This window comes from Anolis carolinensis, unplaced genomic scaffold, assembly GCF_035594765.1.
Source record: "Anolis carolinensis isolate JA03-04 unplaced genomic scaffold, rAnoCar3.1.pri scaffold_10, whole genome shotgun sequence".
Classification (NCBI taxonomy): Eukaryota; Metazoa; Chordata; class Lepidosauria; order Squamata; family Dactyloidae; genus Anolis; species Anolis carolinensis.
In genome coordinates this window covers 6,642,815-6,668,066 of record NW_026943821.1, presented here as the reverse complement: position 1 = coordinate 6,668,066, position 25,252 = coordinate 6,642,815, and the positions used below count along the sequence as shown (strand labels likewise).

Below are 25,252 nucleotides of genomic sequence, written 5' to 3'. Positions count from 1 at the left end.
CAATTCCTAACTGTAGGCAGTTAGGAATTGTGAGAGTTGAAGTCCAAAACACCTGGAGAGCCGAAGTTTGTCCATGCCTGCTCTAGCAGCACCTTGGAGACTGATTACTTTCATCATGAGCTTTTAAAATTAACTTCTTTATATTTAAACCCTTGCGCTAATATGAATTGGACATTATCAAAAGTGCTGCTAAGCTTTTCCCCCCTCTCGTTGTCCTTCTTAGTGTTTTTAACACTAAAATAAACTAATACATCTATTTCCTAGAAAAACAGTAGCATTTTTTCCAAGCTCTGCCTTGGGCTATTTACTGCTGATCTGCTATGTGCTTAAAATTCAGAGGAACACTTGCCAAATGAGAAAGAGTTCAATTGTTCTACATGATGCACATATCTGATCAATGCTCAGGGCAAGAGGAAACTTTTTTCTATGGGAGGTGAGTCCACTTGCCTGTTTGCTTTGTCCTAGGCACTAAAGAGACTTTTGTGAAATTAGGGAAGGAGGATAAAATGGGAAATGCCCACAAGGCAAATGCACCATCTCAAAAACAAAATATAAAATATTTATTCCTTCTCTGGAAGGGAAAGGGACTCACAGTGAGCTAATGGGTGCGAGCAGATTCTGGAATTACCAGGCAACAATACAGGTGAGTTGTTTTGTTGATGTGCACTTTCTAGTAGTTACTAATTTATGATCTCCCAAAGTACTTACTTTGGGACTTACTTTGGTGATCACAGGGCTTTCTTGGCAAGACAATCAGTTAATATTCAACTACAGTAGAGTCTCACTTATCCAACACTTGCTTATCCAACGTTCTGGATTATCCAACACATTTTTGTAGTCAATGTTTGCAATACATTGTGATATTTTGGTGCTAAATTCGTAAATACAGTAATTGCTACACAGCATTACTGCGTATTGAACTACTTTTTCTGTTAAATTTGTTGTTAAACATGATGTTTTGGTGCTTAATTTGTAAAATCATAACCTAATTTGACGTGTAACAGGCTTTTCCTTAATCCCTCTTTATTATTCAACATATTTGCTTATCCAACGTTCTGCTGGCCTGTTTACGTTGGATAAGTGAGACTCTACTGTATGTGCTGTCGAAGGCTTTCATGGCCAGAATCACTGGGTTGCTGTGAGTTTTCTGGGCTGTATGGCCATGTTCCAGAAGCATTATCTCCCAATGTTTCACCCACATTGTGTGGGGTCTGTTGGAAACTAAGCAAGTGGGGTTTATAAATCTGTGGAAAGTCCAGGTAGGGAGAAAGCACTCTTGTCTGTTTTAGACAAGTATGAATGTTGCAATTGATCACCTTGATTAGCATTAAATGGCCTTACGGATTCAAAGCCTGGCTGTTTCTTGCCTAAGTGAATCCTTTGTTGGGAAGTGTTAGCTGGCCCTGATTGTTTCATGTCTGGAATTCCCCTGTTATCAGAATGTTGTTCTTTATTTACTGTCCTGATTTTAGAGTTTTTTAATACTCTATTAAAATTCCAGACAAGAAACAATCAGGTCCAGCTAACACCTCAAAACAAAGAATTCCCCCAGGCAGGAAACAGTCAGACTTTGAATATGCAAGACCATTAAATGCTAATCAAGTTGGCCTCTGAGGATGTCTGCCATAGATGTGGATGAAACATCAGGAGAGAATGCTTCTGGAACATGGCCGTACAGCCCAGAAAACTCACAACAACACAGTGATTCCGGCCATGAAAGCCTTTGACAACACAGTGAATAGTCAATATTTTTATGCCAGCAGATGGTGCTACTGCTTCATATGTTTCTGTTTTTTTAAAAAGGAATACAATATCTGTTGGGCCCAACATTTGTTTTCCAGAATACCTGTCAATACAGGGATGAGAGAGACAGAGTTTTGTTTTTAATTAGCAATCTGCCATTATCAAGACAACAGTTTCTCCTACCCACCTTTGCCTTATGATTCCCAGCTCTTCTCCAAGTTCCAGATGCCCTTTTACCTCAAAGTCAAATACTGTTTTAGAAAACAGAATAGAGAGATAAGAGACAATGAAACTAAGAAAAAGGAAAATAAAGCATATCCAGCAATTAAAGGAATAGTTCTGGCACACCTAGAGAGAACATTCTGGCTCCTGTCTGCTATGCCACTGCAACAGGCCAAGAAATGGGTGAAATAGGCTGAGAATTCATGTAACTTTTGACATCCTTGGAGCCCTCCATAAGTTTGAAATACATTTTCAAAATATTCTGTTTCCTATGCAAGGAGGCTTCATGCACGTCTGGGAGCTGCACAATGTAGCATCAGGCCTGTTTGCAATCCACAGGCTCCACACTACATTAAAATTGGGGCAAACTCCACAGCAGCCAGGGAAGAAAGTCTGGCAGCCTTGTCCTCGCCCTCTGCAAAGCCAGCATCCTCGTTTGTATTTCTCACCTGGTTTTGATCCAACTGTCTCTATCACCTTTGCTTGGGACTCATCTCCAATTGGCTGCAGGTAAAGCACACAAAAAGAGGGCAAGTTATTCCTATTCCTGCTATTGGACTGACCTCCACTGCTTTCACATTAAATTATTATACTGTCAGAAGAACAGCAGGCAGTATTAGGAGCGTTGATGGGATGGGAAAACAAAAGCTGTAGAGAAAGGGTTTGGAAAAACTCACAAACTTATTTTGTGCCTGTAGGTAAAAAGGTAAAGGTTTCCCCTGACGTTAAGTCCAGTCGTGTCTGACTCTGGGGGTTGGTGCTCATCTCCATTTCTAAGTTGAAGAGCCAGCATTGTCCAAAGACACCTCCAAGGTCATGTGGTCGGCATGACTGCAGGGAGTGCCATTATCTTCCCACTGGAGCAGTACCTATTGATCTACTCACATTTGCATGTTTTCGAACTGCGAAGTTGGCAGAAGCTGGGGCTAACAGCTAGCACTCACACCACGCCCCAAATTCGAACCTGCAACCTTTTGGTCCGCAGTTTCAGAAGCTCAGCGCTTTAACATGCTGCGCCCCCGAGGGCTCCACACACATAACAATATTTTTCTATGTAATTTCTTCAATTGGGGGCCGGGCTGTGGCGCAGGCTGGTGAGCAGCTGCTGCAATAAATCACTCTGACCATGAGGTCATGAGTTCGAGGCCAGCCCGTGGCGGGGTGAGCACCTGTCAATTAAAAATAAAATATAGCCCCTGCTCGTTGCTGTCCTAGCAACCCGAAAGATAGTTGCATCTCTCAAGTAGGAAATAAGGTACCACTTATAAAAGTGGGGAGGCAAGTTTCACTAATTTACAACGTTGGAATGAGGAAGTGAGGAAGTGCCATCAGAGTGGATGATGAAGCAGCTGCTCCCCCCTGTGGCCAGAATTGAACATCCCCTCAGGAGAAGGTTAAATTGCGTCTTTCTGTCTGTCTGTCTCGGTTCGATGTGTTTATGGGCATTGAATGTTTGCCCTATATGTACATAATGTGATCCACCCTGAGTCCCCTTTGGGGTGAGAAGGGAGGAATATAAATACTGTAAATAATAAATAATAATAATAACCAACTGTTTTTTAAATCCAAACAAATGTAATATTTAAATGAAGTGCCTAGAACTCCATGCATCTGAAGAAGACGACAAGTCTAAGAAACTTTATGTACCAACTTCTTTTTCTCAGTTAGTCTTGAAGTTACTACAAGATCCTTTTGCATACTGATCCAGAGGAGAAAGTATTCTCAAGCAAAGGTGCGCTCCCAGATTTTCCTGTTCATGTCTCTGAGGTTTTTAGGATGCTTCCCCCATTCTGAGACCTCTGATTTAATGCTGCATCTCTGTATGAGTGTCTTTACCACATCAGGATGGGTCCTATTGGGTAGCTTGAGGGCAAGTAGGTAGTATTTTTCATCCAGTTCCATCTCCTCCTGACGCAAGGCATTGAGACGAAGGCGGAGATCCCGCCCTTGTTTTCGCAAGGCATCGTAAAGAGGGAGCTGGGTAGAAAGAGGAGAGAAATACCATCAGAATCTTGGCTGCTTGGATTAAAGAAGAGAGCTCTGGCTCAAATGCTTAACAACAGCCTGAAAAAGGAAAGGAACTCTTAAGGGAAAGAGGTAACACAGAGCTTTCTCGGTGGGATTAGACTCAAGAGTGTTAAGAATCTACAACTTAAATAAAGAGAATTTTTAAGTCAATTGGATACAAACAACCCCTTTACTCATTGTATGTTTAAGTGCCAGTTGATTAGGCAAAAAAAAGAAAAAGTTTCAGTCCTGTTTCTGGGCTTCCCAAACACAGCTGGTTTGACATCATGAGAAATATGATGATGGACTGAATAGGTTTTTGGTAAACCTGGGAAAACATATGCTTTTTTGCTTATTTGGAATCAGAACTACTAGAATCTCCAACAAGAATAGTGATTGAAGGCCAAAAAGAAAGTACTGATCTTTGGCTTGATCAAATAGGGCTGCTTCTTGTATTCCTATATACACAAAGAAAGCAGAACTCATCCCCTTCTGTTTTTGCCATAACAAATTGCATTCATCTCCAGCTTTACGTCTATAAATCAGGACAGGAATCATGCAGCTGGCATTGAAACAAAAGGTAATGGCATAGAATGCCTGAAGCTGAATGCAACATATATAATAATAATAATAATAATAATAATAATAATAATAATAATAATAATAATAATAATAATAATAATAAAACTTTATTTATATCCCGCCACCATCTCCCCACGGGGACTCGGGGCGGCTTACATGGGGCAGTGGCCCAAACAACATAAGAACAAAATATAAGCAACACAATACAATCACAATATAAAAAGATAAAGCAATAATACAATATATCAATATAAACAACAATAGAATCATAGAATCATAGAATCATAGAATAGTAGAGTTGGAAGAGACCTCAAGGGCCATCTAGTCCAACCCCCCGCTAAGAAGCAGGAAATCGCATTCAAAGCACCCCCGACAGATGGCCATCCAGCCTCTGCTTAAAAGCCTCCAAAGAAGGAGCCTCCACCACGGCCCGGGGGAGAGAGTTCCACTGCCGAACAGCCCTCACAGTGAGGAAGTTCTTCCTGATGTTCAGGTGGAATCTCCTTTCCTGTAGTTTGAAGCCATTGTTCCGTGTCCTAGTCTGCAGGGCAGCAGAAAATAAGCTTGCTCCCTCCTCCCTATGACTTCCCCTCACATATTTGTACATGGCTATCATGTCTCCTCTCAGCCTTCTCTTCTGCAGGCTAAACATGCCCAGCTCTTTAAGCCTCTCCTCATAGGGCTTGTTCTCCAGACCCTTAATCATTTTAGTTGCCCTCCTCTGGACGCTTTCCAGCTTGTCAGCATCTCCCTTCATCTGCGGTGCCCAAAACTGGACACAGTATTCCAGGTGTGGTCTGACCAAGGCAGAATAGAGGGGGAGCATGACTTCCCTGGATCTAGACGTTATTCCCCTATTGATGCACGCCAAAATCCCATTGGCTTTTTTAGCTGCCGCATCACATTGTAGGCTCATGTTTAACTTGTTGTCCACGAGGACTCCAAGATCTTTTTCGCACACACTGCTGTCAAGCCAGGCGTCCCCCATTCTGTATCTTTGATTTCCATTTTTTCTGCCGAAGTGAAGTATCTTGCATTTGTCCCTGTTGAACTTCATTTTGTTAGTTTCGGCCCATCTCTCTAGTCTGTCAAGATCGTTTTGAATTCTGCTCCTGTCTTCTGGAGTGTTAGCTATCCCTCCGAGTTTGGTGTCATCTGCAAACTTGATGATCGTGCCTTCTAACCCTTCGTCTAAGTCGTTAATAAAGATGTTGAACAGAACCGGGCCCAGGACGGAGCCCTGCGGCACTCCACTTGTCACTTCTTTCCATGATGAAGACGACGCATTGGTGAGCACCCTTTGGGTTCGTTCACTTAGCCAATTACAGATCCACCTAACCGTAGTTTTGTCTAGCCCACATTTTACTAGTTTGTTTGCCAGAAGGTCGTGGGGGACTTTGTCGAAGGCCTTACTGAAATCTAGATATGCTACATCCACGGCATTCCCTGTATCGACCCAACTCGTAACTCTATCGAAAAAAGAGATCAGATTAGTCTGGCATGACTTGTTTTTGGTAAATCCGTGTTGACTATTAGCAATGACCGCATTTGTTTCTAAGTGTTTGCAGACCACTTCCTTAATGATCTTTTCCAGAATCTTGCCTGGTATTGATGTGAGGCTGACCGGACGGTAATTGTTTGGGTCGTTCTTTTTTCCCTTCTTGAAGATAGGGACCACATTCGCCCTCCTCCAATCTGCTGGGACTTCTCCTGTTCTCCAAGAACTCTCGAAGATGATTGCCAGTGGTTCTGAAATAACTTCCGCTAGTTCCTTCAATACTCTTGGATGTAGCTGATCTGGCCCTGGGGACTTGAATTCGTTTAGAGTGGCCAGGTGTTCCTGGACAACTTGTTTCCCTATTTGGGGTTGGATTTCCCCCAATCCTTCGTCCATTCCATGTTGCTGAGGTTGAAGATGGCTTTCTTTTTGTGAGAAGACCGAGGCAAAGAAGGCATTAAGCAGTTCTGCCTTTTCCCTATCCCCTGTCACCATCACCCCATCTACTCCTTGCAGTGGCCCTATCGCCTCCTTTTTCTTCCTTTTTCTACCAACATAAGCAAAAAAACCTTTTTTGTTGTTTTTTATGTCCCTGGCAAGCCTGAGCTCATTTTGCGCTTTAGCCTTGCGAACCTTTTCCCTACAGGAGTTGGCTATACGTTTGAATTCTTCTTTGGTGATTTCTCCCCTTTTCCACTTCTTGTGCATGTCACTTTTGAGCTTTAGCTCAGTTAGAAGTTCTTTGGACATCCATTCTGGCTTCTTTGCACTTGTCTTATTTTTCTTCTTTGTTGGCACTGTTTGCATTTGCGCCTTGAGTATTTCACTTTTGAAAAACTCCCATCCATCCTTAACTCCCTTGTTTTTTAATATCGGCGTCCATGGAATGCCGCTCAGTAATTCCTTCATTTTTTGGAAGTCAGCTCTCTTAAAGTCCAGAATGCGTGTTTGACTTGTCTTAGTTTCAGCATTCCTTTGTATTGCAAACTGCAGGAGCACATGGTCACTTGCCCCTAAGGATCCAACCACTTCAACTGTATTGATCAGGTCTTCCACATTTGTTAAGATTAGATCAAGAGTTGCTGATCCCCTTGTTGCCTCTTCTACCTTCTGGACCATAAAATTATCTGCAAGGCAAGTGAGTAATTTGTTGGACTTTGTACTCTTGGCTGAGTTTGTTTTCCAGCAGATATCGGGATAATTGAAATCGCCCATGACTACTATATCTCTTCTTTGTGCCTGTTTGGTCAGCTGTTGACAGAAGGCTTCATCAAGTCCTTCATCCTGACTCGGAGGTCTGTAGTAGACACCCACGACAAGATCTTTTTGAGTCCCGGTTCCCTTGATTCTTATCCAGATGCTTTCAAGCTGGTTTCCCGGATTACAGTCTTGCATTTCTTCTGCAACGTAACTGTTTTTGACATATAAAGCTACTCCCCCTCCTCTCCCCTTTGTTCTATTTATGTGAAAGAGGTTATAGCCCTCAATGGTTAAATTCCAGTGATGGGAGTCATCCCACCAGGTTTCAGTGATGCCTATGACATCGTATGTGTGGTGCTGTGCTAGGAGTTGGAGTTCGTCTTGCTTATTTCCCATGCTCTGAGCATTAGTGTAAAGACATGTAAGCCCCTGTGACCTCCCCTCGAACTGTTTATTTGGGATTATTGTGCTCTCTGTACTTGGTCCTTGCTGTGTTTGTGCAGCCCTCCGTTTAGCCTTACGGCGGTTCCCTGTGGTCGTGGGTAATATAGTGTTCGCCAGGCTGTTGTTCCCCTCCCCCAGTGGATTTAGTTTAAAGTGCGCCTGATGAGGTTTGTGAGTCTGTGTGCAAAAAGATGTTTTCCTACTTGTGTGAGATGCACCCCATCGCTTGCCAGTAGTCCATCCTCTTGGAAGAGTAGACCATGGTCAAGGAAGCCAAAATGCTCCTCTTGACACCATTTTCTGAGCCAGTTATTGACCTGTACTATTTTTCCAGCCCTTGTAGAGCCATGTCCTACAACGGGGAGGAGGGATGAAAAGATCACATGTACATTATACAGTTTTAGCTTTGTTCCCAGAGCTCGAAAATCATTTGTGATCTTTTGAAAAGTATGCCTAGCGGTGTCATTGGTACCTACATGAATCAACATAAGGTGGGGAGGGTGATGGGGCTTTAGGAGCCTGCTGAGCCTCTGAGTGATATGGTGTATTTTTGCCCCCGGGAGGCAGCATGTTTTTTGCCCCCGGGAGGCAGCAATACAAGATAAAAATTTCATTTAAAACACATAAATGGTAAAACCGTAATAAAACAGGATAAATTATTATATAGAATCACAGGACAGAAATAATATGTCCTTACTGATTGCGAAGTATTGCTGTCTTGACTTTTCTGGAAAAAAGAAGAAGACAAAGCAGTAAGTTACAATTTGTTTATTTATTTCAAATCTAAAATAATGTAACAATTGCCATTACAGTAATCATGTAGCACACAATTCCAAACACAAAACAAATCCAGGTTTATGATTCTCATGTTTGAAACAAAACTCTCAAGAAAGGAAGGTTCATTCCGTTTTTTACATTTGGTTACACCTTTCGCCAACACTGACATTTTCTTGTGGATTTCTCCATAACAGTCGTTGTCTCATGCACTTACCACAAGAATCCGCACATTTTCAGCAACTCTGTTTTTTTCTGTTTCGACTGTTGCAATCTCCTCTTGCACTTCAACCAACTTCTGCCAAACAGCAAGCTGGTAGGCAACAGATTGAAAGGAGTTACAAAATGACATTCCAACTCTAAGATTTGTAAGACTAGAAAAAGCAAACAGCAGCATGTGTCCTCCTACATGAAACTACTGCACCAAAATAAATAAATAAAGCAATAGAAGAGGAATCGGTTTTGTGTGTTTGGATCATTTTCTAAGACTTCAGACACTGGGGAACTGGGAGTTGTAGTTTTGCAAGGCACCAAATAGGAGGGGAAAGCTAATACTCTAGAGCAGGGGTCCCCAAACTAAGACCTGGGAGCCGGATGTGGCCCTCGAAGGTCATTTACCTGGCCCCCGTCCTCATTTATAATATAATATTTTTATATCAGTTTTAATAATATAATATATTGTATATACATATGATATTGATAATAATATTATCATTTTATACAATATAATACTAATAATAATACCATAAAATAATATTAATTATATGTTATATATTACATATAATATTACAGTATAGTGGTATAGTTCAATATAGTAATATATAATGCTAATATTGTGCTATGCTAATAATATAATATATTCTATGTACATACAGCTGCTCTGAGTTCCCTCCAGGGTGAGAAGGATGGGATATAAATGTAGTAAATAAATGTAGTAAATGAATAAATAAATAATTTTGGACTTAGGCTCGCCCAAAGTCTGATATTATTTGAAGACACACAACAACAACAATCCTAATTAACCTGACTATCTCATTGGCCAGAAGCAGGCCCACACTTCCTATTGAAATCCTGATAGGTTTATGTTGGTTAAAATTATTTTCATTTTTAAATATTGTATTGGTCTTCCATTGTTATTGTTGTTGTTTTGCACAACAAATAAGATATATGCAGTGTGCATAGGAATTTTTTTGGTTTTTTTTTTTCCAAATGATAATTCGGCCCCTCAACAATCTGAAGGATGGCGGACCAGCCCTCTGCTTTAAAAGTTTGAGGACCCCTGCTCTAGAGCAGTGATTCCCAAAGTGGGCGCTACAGCGATCCAGGGGGGCAGTGATGGCACCTATTAGAAGACAGGGGCGGAGCCAGGGGAGGGGCGGGGCCTCTTCCCAAGTGCCGGAGACAGGGCTGAGCACCTGAGGCGCCTGTTAGGACACGGGGTGGAGCTAGAGGAGTGGGTGTGTCTTCTTCCCAAGAGCCCCAGACAGGGCTGAGAATCTATACCTCTCCTGAGGCGATTGTTGGGACACAGAGGGCGGAGCTAGGGAAGGGGGCGGGGCCTCCTTCCAAGAGCCCGAGACAGGGCTGAGCCTCTATACCTCTCCTGAGAGGCCTTTTAGGACTAAAGGGCGGCGCTAGGGGTGGGGGCGGGGCCTTTCCAAGAGCGAAAGACAGGACTGAGCCTCTGTATACCTCCCCTGAGATACTTGTTAAAACTCCTCTAGCCCCGCCCCGTGTCTTGGAAGGTGCCGCAGGACAGGGATAGAAGCTCAGCCCTGCCTCAGAGCTCGTAACTCCACCCATCCCAGTCCTAGCTGCCCATTTGTGGCCCCGCCCACCTCCCCCTCGCAGCCCTGCATCCTGGACTAGGGGAGAGGCTCGGCCCCGCCCTCTTGAGCCACGCCCACCCTTCTAAGCCACGCCCCCTTTCCAAGGGGCGCTGAGTAATATTTTTTCCTGGAAAGGGGGCGGAGAAATGTAGGATATTTCACTTAGGTAGAAAAAATGAAATGCACAGATACAGAATGGGTGACATCAGGCTTGGCAACAGTACAGCTAAAAAAGATCTTGGGGTTTTCATGGACAACCAGTTGAACATGAGCCAGCAGTATGATGCAGCAGCTAAAAAGCCAATGGGATTTTGTGCTGCATCACAAAGGAGTATAGTGTCTAGATCAGGCATAGGCAAACTCAAGTTCAGGGCCTCTTTCCTCTGCCCCTCATCTGAATAGGCCCTCCTATCAGCATGCGGAAGCAGCAACCCATTGCATATCCAAACTGAGAGGAGAGCCGGGGAAGAGACACTTGGCTGATAAGAGCCCTCTGGAACTCCCCCCCCCTCCCCAATACCCACACACCTGTGGCAACTGCCCTCAGATTCCCCCCTGCTCTCATCCCTCCCACCCTGCAATATGGTCCCCGCAAAAAAAGTTTGCCCATGTCTGGTCTAGACTGAGGGAAGTCATGGTGCCTCTCTATTATACTTTGGTTAGACTTCACCTGGAATAACACTGTGTCCTATTCTACGCAAAGCAATTCAAGAGGGATACTGTAAGCTGAAACATGTCCAGAGGAGGGCACCGAAAAGGATCAAATGTCTGGATAGTATTAATCCCTTAAAGAGCTGGGTATGTTTAGCCTGCAGAAGTCAAGGTCGCCAGGAGATATTATTGTTATGTTTAAATAACATACCTGTCCAAACGTATCTCCCACTATGAACCAGCCCAGAAAGTATGATCTTCTGGGGAGTCCCTGCTCTCAGTCCCACCTCCTTCACAGATGAGGCTGACGGGGGCGAGGAACTGGGCCTTCTTAGTGGTGGCCCCTCGGCTGTGGAACTCCCTTCCTAGTGAAATCAGATCAGCTCCCTCCCTCCTGTCCTTTAGAAATAAAGTTAAAACCTGGCTATGGAACTAAGCATTTGGAGAGTATTGATTAGTAAAGGTAAAGGTTTCCCCTGACGTTAAGTCCAGTCATGTCTGACTCTGGGGGTTGGTGCTCATCTCCATTTCTAAGCCGAAGAGCCGGCGTTGTCTGTAGACACCTCCAAGGTCATGTAGCCGGCATGACTGCATGGAGCGCCCTTACCTTCCCGCCTTCTACTCACATTGGCATGTTTTCGGACTGCTAGGTTGGCAGAAGCTGGAACTAAAAGCAGCCACTCACTCTGCTCCCGGGATTTGAACCTGCTACCTTTCGGTCTGCAAGTTCAGCAGCTCAGCGCTTTAACACACTTCGCCACCTGGGCTCCTCTATTGATTACATGGATCTTTTAACTGATTCTATTGTAATAGAGGTTGTTTTATCCAGTTTATATACCTGGTTTATGTAATGTTATTATTGTTTTTCTGCTGATGTATTTTATTTTATGTATAATGCATTTTATGTATGACATCTTTGTGTGCTATTTTATAAGCCGCCCCGAATCCCTATGGGAGATAGTGGCGGGGTATATTATTTATTTATTTACTATTTATGGTGCAACAGTCAGATAGGAAATGAATGTAATGTAATGTAATTGAAACAGTTTCTGGATTATGATTTCGGGTCTATGTGCAATGTTTAACAGCTTATTTAATCTATGCATATGCTATCGCTTTTAGGATTTTAATGCATAATATATTTGTATGTTTTATGTTTAATGCGGCATCAAATATTGCCAATTTGGAAACCACTCTGAGTCACCTCCGGGGTTGAGATAGAGGTAAAGGTTTCCCCTGACGTTAAGTCCAGTCGTGATCGACTCTGAGGGTTGGTGCTCATCTCCATTTCTAAGTCGAAGAGCCGGCGTTGTCCGTAGACACCTCCAAGGTCATGTGGCCGGCATGACTGCATGGAGCGCCGTTACCTTCCCGCTGGAGCGGTACCTATTTATCTACTCACATTGGCATGTTTTCGAACTGCTAGGTTGGCAGGAGCTGGAGCTAACCACGGCCGCTCCCGTCGCTCCCGGGGTTTGAACCTGGGACCTTTCGGTCCCAGCAGCTCAGTACTTTAACGCACTTCGCCACCGGGGCTCCTTGGGGTTGAGAAAAGGCAAGGTAAAAATGCAATGATAAATAAATAAATAAATATTTGAAAAGAAGTCATACTGAGGAGGGGGAAAGCTTGTTTTCTGCTGGCCTGGGAACTTCGTCAACGGAGCCATGGGTTCTTACTGAAAAGAGATTCTGCTTGAATATTAGGATGAACTTCCTGCCACAAAAAGAGCTGTTCAGCAATGGAACTCACTGCCTCGGAGTCTGGTAGAAGCTCCTTCCTTGGAGGCTTTTAAACAGAGGCGGGATGGCCATCTGTCGGGGGTGATTTGATTGTGCTCTTCCTGCATGGCAGAAGGGGGTTGGACCTTGAGCCTTCTCTGCCAAAGAGGGCGGGTGCCTCGGGCAAACTACAACTCTCAGTGAAGGATCAGATCTCAAAGCATTGCGCCATGGCTAAGTGGTATCAAACCGCATTAATCCTACAGTGTAGATGTCTCCTTGAGCAAAGCCCTGAGCAGCTTACAATCTGGCGGAGGTCCTGTGCCCGCAGGGGCCCTTTGCGGCTCTCCAGCTCCCTCTCAGCCGCTTCCAACCGCACTTTCAGCGCCTCCACGTCGATCTGCGGCCTCGCCGTCCACCCGTCCCTCGCGTGGTCGTAGAGCCGGCTCTTCGCTCCAGCCGAGGCGGCGCGACACCACTTCGGGGCCCTGCGAAGCGACGAGCAACGCCCCCAACATACCGCTAGGCCGCGTCTCCCCAGACCCCGGTAGAGCCGCATGGGCGCCGCCATTTTGGCCTCTCACGTGACTCGGCGGAGGCTGACCAATGGCAAAGCGTTCTTCGGCCAAGCTTCGTCCGCGAGCCAATCAGAACGAAGATGGGTCCCGCCTGAGCTCGATTTGGTTGCCATGGGGATGGAGGAGTGGGACAGGTCTCATGGGCCTGTTTGAAATATTCAAATACAAATTTCGTTCAGTAGAGTCTCACTTATCCAGCACTCGCTTATCCAACGTTCTGGATTATCCAACGCATTTTTGTAGTCAATGTTTTCAATACATCGTGATATTTTGGTGCTAAATTCGTAAATACAGTAATTACTACATAGCATTACTGTGTATTGAACTACTTTTTCTGTCAAATTTGTTGTATAACATGATGTTTTGGTGCTTAATTTGTAAAATCATAACCTAATTGGATGTTTAATAGGCTTTTCCTTAGCGGCAGCTCCCGCCTCCTCCTTCACCTGGTACACGCCTTCCAAAGCTTTGCTTATTTATAATGGCATTTTAATTGTTATTTAATTAATTATTAAGGGGTTGAACTAAATGGCCCAAGGGGTCTCTTCCAACCCCCTTTATTGTTTTGATGATGATGATGATGATGATGATGATATTTGTTCCTATTTTGTTTTTTTACTTCAAAATAAGATATGTGCAGTGTGCATATGAATTTGTTCATAGTTTTTTAAAAAGCTATAGTACGGCCCTCCAACGGTTTGAGAGACCGTGAACTGGCCCCCTGTTTTAAAAGTTTGGGGACCCCTGCTCTACTGTAATAACAACAGCAGTAATAATTTCTCTACTAAATATTCCGACACAAATTAATAATAATATAGCTGTATTGAATATTCAAATGCAAATTAATAATAATAATATACTTCTGGGGATATCAAGTCACCTTGTCTGTCTCCTGAGGAATCTGTATAACAACCAAGTAGCCGCAGTAAGAACAGACCACGGAACAGGAGACTGGTTCCAGATTGGGAAAGGAGTACGGCAGGGCTGCATACTCTCACCTGACTTATTCAACTTGTACGCAGAACACATCATGCGACGTACGTGTGGGGCTTGAGGAATCCAAGGCTGGAGTTAAAATTGCTGGAAGAGACATTAACAACCTTAGATACACAGATGATACTACTTTGATGGCTGAAAGTGAGGAGGAGCTGTGGAGCCTTCTAACCAAGGTGAAAGAAGAAAGTGCAAAAGCTGGGTTGCAGTTAAACATCAAGAAAACCAAGATGATGGCAACCAGACTGATTGATGACTGGCAAATAGAGGGAGAAAACTTTGTATTTATAGGAGCAAAGATGACTGCAGACGGCAGCCAGGAAATCAGAAGAAATTGAGGAGAGCAATGACCAACCTGAATTGTTGTCGACCGCGTTTGGGGGATCGGGCCCCTTTAGAAGGAAGCCGATCCGGTCCTGAGGGAACGGACCTTGGCGAAGCCAAAAGAAGAATATAAGCCGCAATACAACCTGAAGCCTGAAATGAAGAAGGTCCGCCACGTTGAAGGAAAATCCGCCAAGGAGTTTTATTGAGCAATTCAGCTGAAAAGGACGCTAATAGTGATCATTCAATCTACTAGCGTAACATATGTTTCAAATAAAGTCATATTTATACAATGTTTCGGTCTGACAGCCCTTTGAATTTCCCGCCCCGCTTCCCTGCCCATCTGATCGCGGATAGGCTGAGAGGTTGGACGAGGCGGGCTTTCGTTTCCCGCCTTGCCCTGCTGGCCCAATGGGGAGCCGTTTTTTGTCCCCCCTCGGGCCAATCAGAGGAGGAGGAGGCGGGAGCTATAGAAACAATGCGGTGACCGGACAGGAAACATCGGATTAATTCTGGCCCAGCCAATTTCTAAAGGAATTAATGACACCCATCAAGGATGTCCGGGGTCCTGTCACGTTCGCAGATTTTAGATATGTCTTTGGGGTGTCAGACAGGAAGTGGTGATGGGTGGTGATGAGCCCTCATTGACGGCCCCACAGGGTGCCTTCCTGCGGCGTCCTGGCCTGAGATGTGACAATGTTTGCCTTGGGGGCGAGTCACCTTTAGGAGTTTGGTGACTCGCCCTATATTGTCCATGCGATCGGAATGAGATGGGATTAAACTGTGGCAGATTATCCTTTTGTTTTTGGGAAGGGAGGTTTGAGTCATGGGGCTAGAGTTCAGGTTGGGGTCATAATATTTCCCATTTGATTTCATGATCTGCCAATTATATGGGATAAAATGAAAATTAAAAATAAAGTTGGAATATAAACCCAGCTGGGAAAAACACATATTTTCCGGGGATCCCAAAGAGTATAAATACATATAGGCAGATAGGTAGATAAAGGAGATAAAGGAGAATCCATAAAGGTGGGTGACATTGCATAAAGGGGAATCATGAATGATATAAACAATAGAAATAAGCAATAGAAAACATTTGATAAGGACGAAGTTCACAACATCTGGGGAATCCAATATAGAAGTGGGGTTCAAGCAGCATGATTTCACAATTCATGAAGTTAGCCCAACGATTTGAAATTCATACACAGCGAGTCATGAGTGTGTCCAAGTACATAGAATATGAATATTCACAAATGCATGAGGAGAAAGAGTTCATAAGGAATTCATAGAGATGGCATGGGGAAGGGGCACATATGGGTTAGTAAGTCTTTGGAGGTATAGGATTTCATAAGTCCAAGGGTAGGTCTGGGGAAGAGTGTTCTTCTTCTTCATAAAATCACAAAAGTATGCATGGAACGTGGAGTGCACCCGTCCGTCACCCCCTGGCAGCTGTAGAGGGTGAGGGTCCTTGGAGAACTATGTCTCCCCCGCGAGAGAGCGATCCCCCCCATCCCCAATTCACAGAAAGGGGCTAGGGAAAGCCATTCCGCGAGTCGCGGGGAGAGGAAAACCCGGGATAAGGCAGCAGCTTGGCTTGAAAGGAGCTGTCGATCCCGTTTTGACAGTCAGCTGATGAGGTGCCGAAAACTGGACCGATTCCGGTTCTGCTGGTTGTCTTCGAGTCAGGAGCCTTAGAAAGGGTTAGGACTAAAAGAGGAGCGTTCTAGGGGTAATTTTGATAGAGATATGAGCCAATTTATATCGACCGCCATGTTAATCTATGGCAGGGAATCTCAGCCGGAGTTAAAAGGACGGGAGGGAGAGAGAGCGATTGCATGCGAAGGAAGGAGTCAGGGAAAGATACAAAATAACCAGATAGAGAGTGTTATTGTTAAAATAAATGCTACTTTTATTGGGGGGATTTGTTACATAGTTCAGGGAAGAGGAAAATGAAGGAAAAAAGGTCTTTTAATAATAGTCTGTTGCGGTCCCGCTCCGTTCTTTTGGAGAGTAATCTATGGAACTCTCTGCTGCGTTTTTTTTTTAATCAATTTGAAAGCGGGGGCGACCGTCATCATATCCCCACTCGGTAAGGGCGGGGCGAGATGGGCGGAGCCTATTTCGCCCCTGCCCTACCGCATAAATATTATAACCTCTTAGCGGCAGCATGGCCATCTGCTGAGAGGGGTTCGAATGGTTCCTTTTCTGCCAAATTTGGAACAGAGCGGGCAAATGCGACCAGCAACAGCTTATTATTAGAGGGAAAAGGATTACAGCTAGAAAGAGGAGAAAACCTTTCCTCAACCAGTCTAAAGAAGGGAGCCAATCGGTCAGAAAAACTAAGGTCGAATCCAGTCGTCTCCTCAATTCCTGAGGCCAAATCATTCAAACCCTCGATGGATTTATGAATCATAGGAGTCTGGTCTGTCAAATTAAAGCAGCACATGTGCCTTACACTCTCACAGCCATAGTGGTTTTTTCAATAGGAGGAAATCAATAGCTGCCCTGTTATCTAACACAGCCTCCTGCAGCTCATGCATTTCCTTTGCCACTGACGCCAAGGCTTGAGAGGTATTGGCAGGTAGATAACCATAGGCTGTCTGTCCACACAGGAAAAACCATCCTGGGGGCAGGACCAAATGGGCATTCAGATGAAACAGTTTTTCTATATGGGTGCAATTTAGAGAGTTGTCAATGGGAAGCTGATGGCACTCACCGACGCAGGTGGGTATTTGAAAGCAATTTTCTGCTTGGGGAACATGAGCAAGGCGGATGGTAGCCATGCCAGGCAACTTGTCCATGGAGACTCTTCCCCAGTTAGAGAGATCTCTGTAAGACATATCCTTTGGGATGTCTTGGAACATGGTATAATTTCTAAAAATTTCCAGAGGTTCTGGAATGCCAATTAAACAGGTGGAAAACAGGTCTGTGGCTGAGGCTCCACTGGACAGGCAAAAATCTGAGACATTTAAGGCTTTTGTGGCCAACTGTTGCCAGAAGTTTACTTTAGAAGAAAGCCACTCATACAACACCGTGCTAGAACTGGCAGGGAGAGTCAGAGAAAAAAATGAGAATTAGGGTTAGCATTTTCTAGGGTTAAGTACCCTGGTCAGCTCCTAGTGGGAAAGACAGGGAGAGAGCAGAGAGAAAACTAGAAGGGAAATTAGGACTCACGGCTCCTGATTCAGCACGCCGGACAGCTCCCAGTGGAATCGTGGGGTTAGCTCTTCCGAGCGGGGGTTGAAGTGAGGGCCGATTTGACAGCTGTCAAAGCGAGCTGTCAAATGTTTGTAGGTCCAAATGGGGGTGTTCCCGTGGTGCTAGAAGGATGGAATTTGGAGAGGTCCTTGGAGAGGGTCTTGTGCTTTGGTCTCTGGCTTTTGGTCTTTCTCCGGGCCTCGGGAGGGTGTGGGTCAGGACAGTTCGCGGGCGGCGGTCCCTGAGGAGGTGTTTTCCGGAACAACACCTTCAGGTCGTCTCCCAGCTCAGCTGTCCACAGATCTTGGTCTTCCTCACCGCTGGTGGGGGCTGGCTCAGGTTCAGGAGCGCTCTTGAGCCTGGTGTGATGGATCCAGGCACGGATTCCAGCAACCTTGCAAGCGGTGTAGGAGGTCAGGAGGGCTTCGAGGAGGTTGTGATGCCATCTTCACCAGGCGCCTCCTAGTGTCCACAGCCAGGTCCAGCACCTCCACCCGGGAGGAGGTCCAAGGGATAGAGAATGCCTCAAGACAGCAAAGAAAAGAGATCACGTGTCCCATCCCCACTCCCCTTCCCCCAAGACCCTAAGAGTGGAGGGTTAGTTTTATAAGGAGGAAAAAAAAGGAGGAAAAAATGGAAATAAATCATTCATACCTTCTGGGACATTTTCAATACTGAAGGTTCCTCTGGCACCCTCGCAGCCATGTTTGGGCTCCCCACTCGCGCATGACCCAGCGACCAACAGCGCGGGTCCTGTTTGTGGCTCCATGGGGACGCACCTTTAGCCTCTGCCACCTCTTCTTCAGGTGAGGAGGGGTCGCCCTTACCTGCCAGCCTTCTCCTGGTCTCGTGGGGGCGCCCTTCCCTCCCTGCAGTTGAAGGGGATGTTCTTCTGCTCAGGATCAGCCTTACGACCCCTGCCAGGGGTTGGAGCCAGCTTGTGGGTGGGGGCCTCATCACCGTGATGGCACCCCACTGGTTGCTCTCGCCTTATCTGAGCTGGGTTTCTCAGAGTCCCTTGATAGCCACAGGAGCGGATGATGGTCCTGGTAGTCCAGGTCGGAGTGGGGTGCCTTCTATGTGGGGTGCCAGGATCCCCATTCTACAATTCCCAACGGTCCCTTTTATACTGAGAGAGTGTTAGTAAAATCCCTAACCCATTGTATACACAGTCATTCAAGAAATAGCAAACAAGAGAGAGAGAGAGAGAGAAACAGAAAGGATAGCTCAAGGAAGAAAACCATGAGAAAGAGGAACAAAACTTGGTTCCCCACATTTAAAGGACAGACAGAAGCTCCAAAGTTAAGACAACAAACAAAGAATACTACTCAGAGAACAGGGAAGCCCCAGGCAGGACTCAGCCAGTCTCTGAAGATGGAAGGTTTTCCAAAGATACACAATATCCCCCAGAGAGAAGGGGGGGGCTGAGAGGGAGATTCAAAAAAAAAAAGGGGGAGGGGTTTTGCAAGGTTGCCCAAAGGGATTGGGTGAAGAAAAAAGAAAAGGGAAAGGAGTCTCTGAGGACACAGGATCCTTTAGTTTGAGAAAGAATGCCAGATCAAAGGTCCCACTTGCAAATTGTAACCAACAAAAATGCAAATTGACAGTCTAAAAATTTATGTTCCTCTGGGATCTTTGGGGAGTCTCTAGAGATTTTGGGTAAAGTTTTGAAGGCAAACAGAAAAGAAGAGGGGAAAAGGGAATTGAACTGTGACTCAAAAAAAATTCAGAAGCAGATTGCTTTGAGAAGGAGGGAGAGAGGGGAAAATAATTCTTTGGAGAACTATTGATCCAATATTCAGGCTTTTGATGAAACAGAGGATGGCAATGAATGTTCTTTGGTCTCTGAACAGTCAATTCCTCCTTCCTCTGAGGGTCCTCATTCCCCCCATGGCCCCTCCTTTCCCCCTGTTCCTCTGGTCAAAAAGGACGAGCGAGAGGAAGAGAGGGAGAGATTAAGGGAGGGGGGCTGAGAGAGAATAGAGGGCTGGGAAACGGAAGGGAGACGGGGGAAAATGGGAATTGGGAGAGTGAGTCTGGGAGAGTGGGATCCCGGGAAGCAGAGGTTCCCTTGAAGGGTCGATTTGGGGGTTCTGGGTCGGTGCAAGACTCAGGGTGAGGAGAAAAGGTGGGGATGGGGACTGGAGGAGGGGGGCTGATGGGGTGGGAGGAGGCAAGCAAATGTGTCCAGAAAATCCTCTGGAGGAGGGGGTAAGGGGAAAAGGGTCTAGGGGGGAATCTTTGGGGGGCTGTTTTTGGAGCCCAAATCTCTGCATGGGAAGACGTGGGCCCCCCTCCCCCCCTCCGATTCTCTCCCTGGCTTAGGGCCATGAACATTGCAACATAAGCAAGTTGGGACCACTTGCCCTCCCCATGGTGAGTCACCTTAGGTCAATACTCCGAATTCGGTGACTCAAACGGGGGGGCAAGCTGTTCCCCCTTCAAGGGCCATAAGGGGCCACTTATGTGCTCTGAGTTAGCCCAACCTGGCCTGCACCATGTTTTTCGATGCAAAGCCCACCCCAATTGGCCAGGATCTTACCCAATGGAGAATCCCTGGGGATGTCTGCTGGGGTGGGACACCCTAGACGTGCTTGAACAAACACCCATCCTTGGCTCAGCCCCTGCCCAGTACCTGACAGTTAATGGAGTAACGACTCACCCACCGGCTGGATGCAACTCGTCCTTTCAAGAGTTCTCCCTACACCAAGGCTGAATGGCTGGCGTTCGTGGGATCCGCAGGTGCCCCGGGAACACAATCGTTCCCCTACCCCACGATCCTAGAACCTGTAATCTTACAAGCCAGACTGTTCTCACACGTCCCCCGGGTGCCAGATCTTCCCGTGTTTCACCAGGAATTTGTTACCGAGCCCTGATCCGAAGTGCAATACCTCCAGGACTCCGCCCACCTGGGTCTCAACAACGGGGCCGGTTCCCTTTTATTTTTACAGGGCGTCCCCTGTTTCACGTTGGCGCTTTTCCTTCGAGGAGCTAAAAATCTGCTTCCTCCTATCTGGCTCCTTTGTTCAGTACCCTGAATCAGATCTAGAGAGAGAAAGGGACTGCCAGAGAAATTTGGATGTGAAATGAGGTCAAATTGTTGGTCGGAGGGCCCTCCTTGCAGCCGTTTCTCTCCCCAACCTGTCCCAGAATATCTGGACCAAGGTCGCCGCTTGGAATTTTAGCCTAAAAAAAATTGATTTTTGGAACTTCCAAGCAAGTCCCTTCGTGGTAAAGCCAAATTATGTTGTCGACCGCGTTTGGGGGATCGGGCCCCTTTAGAAGGAAGCCGATCCGGTCCTGAGGGAACGGACCTTGGCGAAGCCAAAAGAAGAATATAAGCCGCAATACAACCTGAAGCCTGAAATGAAGAAGGTCCGCCACGTTGAAGGAAAATCCGCCAAGGAGTTTTATTGAGCAATTCAGCTGAAAAGGACGCTAATAGCGATCATTCAATCTACTAGCGTAACATATGTTTCAAATAAAGTCATATTTATACAATGTTTCGGTCTGACAGCCCTTTGAATTTCCCGCCCCGCTTCCCTGCCCATCTGATCGCGGATAGGCTGAGAGGTTGGACGAGGCGGGCTTTCGTTTCCCGCCTTGCCCTGCTGGCCCAATGGGGAGCCGTTTTTTGTCCCCCCTCGGGCCAATCAGAGGAGGAGGAGGCGGGAGCTATAGAAACAATGCGGTGACCGGACAGGAAACATCGGATTAATTCTGGCCCAGCCAATTTCTAAAGGAATTAATGACACCCATCAAGGATGTCCGGGGTCCTGTCACGTTCGCAGATTTTAGATATGTCTTTGGGGTGTCAGACAGGAAGTGGTGATGGGTGGTGATGAGCCCTCATTGACGGCCCCACAGGGTGCCTTCCTGCGGCGTCCTGGCCTGAGATGTGACAATGTTTGCCTTGGGGGCGAGTCACCTTTAGGAGTTTGGTGACTCGCCCTATATTGTCCATGCGATCGGAATGAGATGGGATTAAACTGTGGCAGATTATCCTTTTGTTTTTGGGAAGGGAGGTTTGAGTCATGGGGCTAGAGTTCAGGTTGGGGTCATAATATTTCCCATTTGATTTCATGATCTGCCAATTATATGGGATAAAATGAAAATTAAAAATAAAGTTGGAATATAAACCCAGCTGGGAAAAACACATATTTTCCGGGGATCCCAAAGAGTATAAATACATATAGGCAGATAGGTAGATAAAGGAGATAAAGGAGAATCCATAAAGGTGGGTGACATTGCATAAAGGGGAATCATGAATGATATAAACAATAGAAATAAGCAATAGAAAACATTTGATAAGGACGAAGTTCACAACATCTGGGGAATCCAATATAGAAGTGGGGTTCAAGCAGCATGATTTCACAATTCATGAAGTTAACCCAACGATTTGAAATTCATACACAGCGAGTCATGAGTGTGTCCAAGTACATAGAATATGAATATTCACAAATGCATGAGGAGAAAGAGTTCATAAGGAATTCATAGAGATGGCATGGGGAAGGGGCACATATGGGTTAGTAAGTCTTTGGAGGTATAGGATTTCATAAGTCCAAGGGTAGGTCTGGGGAAGAGTGTTCTTCTTCTTCATAAAATCACAAAAGTATGCATGGAACGTGGAGTGCACCCGTCCGTCACCCCCTGGCAGCTGTAGAGGGTGAGGGTCCTTGGAGAACTATGTCTCCCCCGCGAGAGAGCGATCCCCCCCATCCCCAATTCACAGAAAGGGGCTAGGGAAAGCCATTCCGCGAGTCGCGGGGAGAGGAAAACCCGGGATAAGGCAGCAGCTTGGCTTGAAAGGAGCTGTCGATCCCGTTTTGACAGTCAGCTGATGAGGTGCCGAAAACTGGACCGATTCCGGTTCTGCTGGTTGTCTTCGAGTCAGGAGCCTTAGAAAGGGTTAGGACTAAAAGAGGAGCGTTCTAGGGGTAATTTTGATAGAGATATGAGCCAATTTATATCGACCGCCATGTTAATCTATGGCAGGGAATCTCAGCCGGAGTTAAAAGGACGGGAGGGAGAGAGAGCGATTGCATGCGAAGGAAGGAGTCAGGGAAAGATACAAAATAACCAGATAGAGAGTGTTATTGTTAAAATAAATGCTACTTTTATTGGGGGGATTTGTTACATAGTTCAGGGAAGAGGAAAATGAAGGAAAAAAGGTCTTTTAATAATAGTCTGTTGCGGTCCCGCTCCGTTCTTTTGGAGAGTAATCTATGGAACTCTCTGCTGCGTTTTTTTTTTAATCAATTTGAAAGCGGGGGCGACCGTCATCAGAATGATAAAACAGTGAAGAGCAGAGACATCACACTGGCAACGAAGGTCTGCATAGTTAAAGCAATGGTATTCCCCATAGTAATCTATGGATGCGAGAACTGGACCATAAGGAAGGCTGAGCGAAGGAAAAGAGACACATTTGAACTCTGGTGTTGGAGGAAAATCCTGAGAGTGCCTTGGACCGCAAGAAGATCCAACCAGTCCATTCTCCAGGAAATAATGCTCACTGGAGGGAAGGATATTAGAGGCAAAGATGAAGTATTTTGGCCACATCATGAGAAGACAGGAAAGCTTAGAGAAGACAATGATGCTGGGGAAATGGAAGGAAAAAGGAAGAGGGGCCGACCAAGGACAAAATGGTTGGATGGTATCCTTGAAGTGACTGGCTTGACCTTGAAGGAGCTGGGGGTGGCGATGGCCGACAGGGAGCTCTGGCGTGGACTGGTCCATGAGGTCATGAAGAGTAGGAAGCGACTGAACAAATAAACAACAACAACAATGTACCTTTATTGAAAAGTCAAATACAAATTAATAATAATATACCCGTATTTAACACACTTTGCCCCGGTGGCGAACTGTGTTAAAGCACTGAGCTGCTGAACTTGCAGACCTAAAGGTCGCAGGTTCAAATCCCGGGAGCTGAGTGAGCGCCCGCTGTTAGCCCCAGCTCCTGCCAACCTAGCAGTTCGAAAACATGCCAATGTGAGTAGATCAATAGGTACCGCTCCGGCGGGAAGGTAAGGGCACTCCATGCAGTCATGCCTATGGCCACTTGATCGTGGAGGTGTCTACGGACAACGCTGGCTCTTTGGCTTAGAAATGGAGATGAGCACCAAACCCCAGAGTCAGACATGACTGGACTGGACTTAACGCCAGGGGAAACCTTTACCTTTTACTTATTGAATATTCAAATACAAATTAATAAATATAATGTTATTAATAATAATATAGCTGTATTGAAAATTCCAGTAAAAATTAATAGTAATCACAATAATATACCTGTATTGAATATTGAAATAGAAATTAATAATAACAACAATAAAAATAGTAATATACCTCTACTGGAAATTCTGATACAAATTAATAATAATATAGCTATATTGAATATTCAAATACACATTAATAGATAATAATAATAATATATTTGTATTTAATACTTAAATGCAAATTAATAATACAGTAGAGACTCACTTATCCAAGCCTTGCTAATCCAAGCCTCTGGATTATCCAAGCCATTTTTGTAGTCAATGTTTTCAATATATCATGATATTTTGTTGCTAAATTCGTAAATACAGTAATTACAACATAACATTACTGTGTATTGAACTACTTTTTCTGTCAAATTTGTTGTATAACATGATGTTTTGGTGCTTAATTTGTAAAATCATAACCTATTTTGATGTTTAATAGGGTTTTCCTTAATCCCTCCTTATTATCCAAGATATTTGCTTATCCAAGCTTCTGCCAGCCCGTTTAGCTTGGATAACTATAATACTAATGAAAATAATATAGCTGTATTGATTATTCAAATACACATTAATAATTAAAATAATATTAATAATAATACAGCTGCATTGAATATTCAAATACAAATTAACAATAATAATCCTGCATTGAATATTAAAATGCAAATTATTATTATTAATAATGATGTTTTGATTGATACTTCACTTCACTTTATTTCTTAATTAGTCGCTCTCCACCAGAGTGCTCTGAGCGACTTACAATTTAAAATATCATTCCACAATATAAAAACATTCAACATAAAAACATTCAACATAAAAACATTCAACAGCGACTATTTGGCAAATTAGATCTGATTTACTTAAATGCACAATACTTGTGTCCTCACAATTCAATGCAGGTTATAATCGACTTAAACACACAGATAAAACATAATGCCATTGAATTAAAGGTAAAGGTAAAGGTAAAGGTTTCCCCTGATGTTAAGTCCAGTCGTGACCGACTCTGAGGGTTGGTGCTTATCTCCATTTCTAAGCCAAAGAGCCGGCGTTGTCCATAGACACCTCCAAGGTCATGTGGGATGACTGCATGGAGCGCTGTTACCTTCCCGCTGGAGCAGTACCTATTCATCTACTTTCATTTGCATGTTTTTGAACTTTAGGGTTGGCAGAAGCTGGGGCTAACAGTGGGGTCTCTCTCCGCTCCCCCAATTCAAACCTGCGACCTTTCGGTCCAGAAGT

General features: G+C 44.9%; 1 protein-coding gene across 1 annotated transcript in view; it reads right to left on the bottom strand.

Moving 5' to 3' along the window:
• sars2 (seryl-tRNA synthetase 2, mitochondrial) overlaps positions 1-13,270 on the bottom strand; it is a 32,561-nt gene extending 19,291 nt beyond the window's left edge. Inside the window, exons 1-6 of the mRNA XM_062962439.1 lie at positions 12,974-13,270; positions 8,688-8,783; positions 8,394-8,423; positions 3,802-3,942; positions 2,415-2,469; positions 1,931-1,994 (exon numbers count right to left, since the gene is read on the bottom strand). Of these exons, the coding sequence (XP_062818509.1) occupies positions 1,931-1,994; positions 2,415-2,469; positions 3,802-3,942; positions 8,394-8,423; positions 8,688-8,783; positions 12,974-13,240 (653 nt within the window). The 5' untranslated portion in view covers positions 13,241-13,270. The remainder of the gene's footprint in view (positions 1-1,930; positions 1,995-2,414; positions 2,470-3,801; positions 3,943-8,393; positions 8,424-8,687; positions 8,784-12,973) is intronic.
• Positions 13,271-25,252: the final 11,982 nt, after the last annotated feature.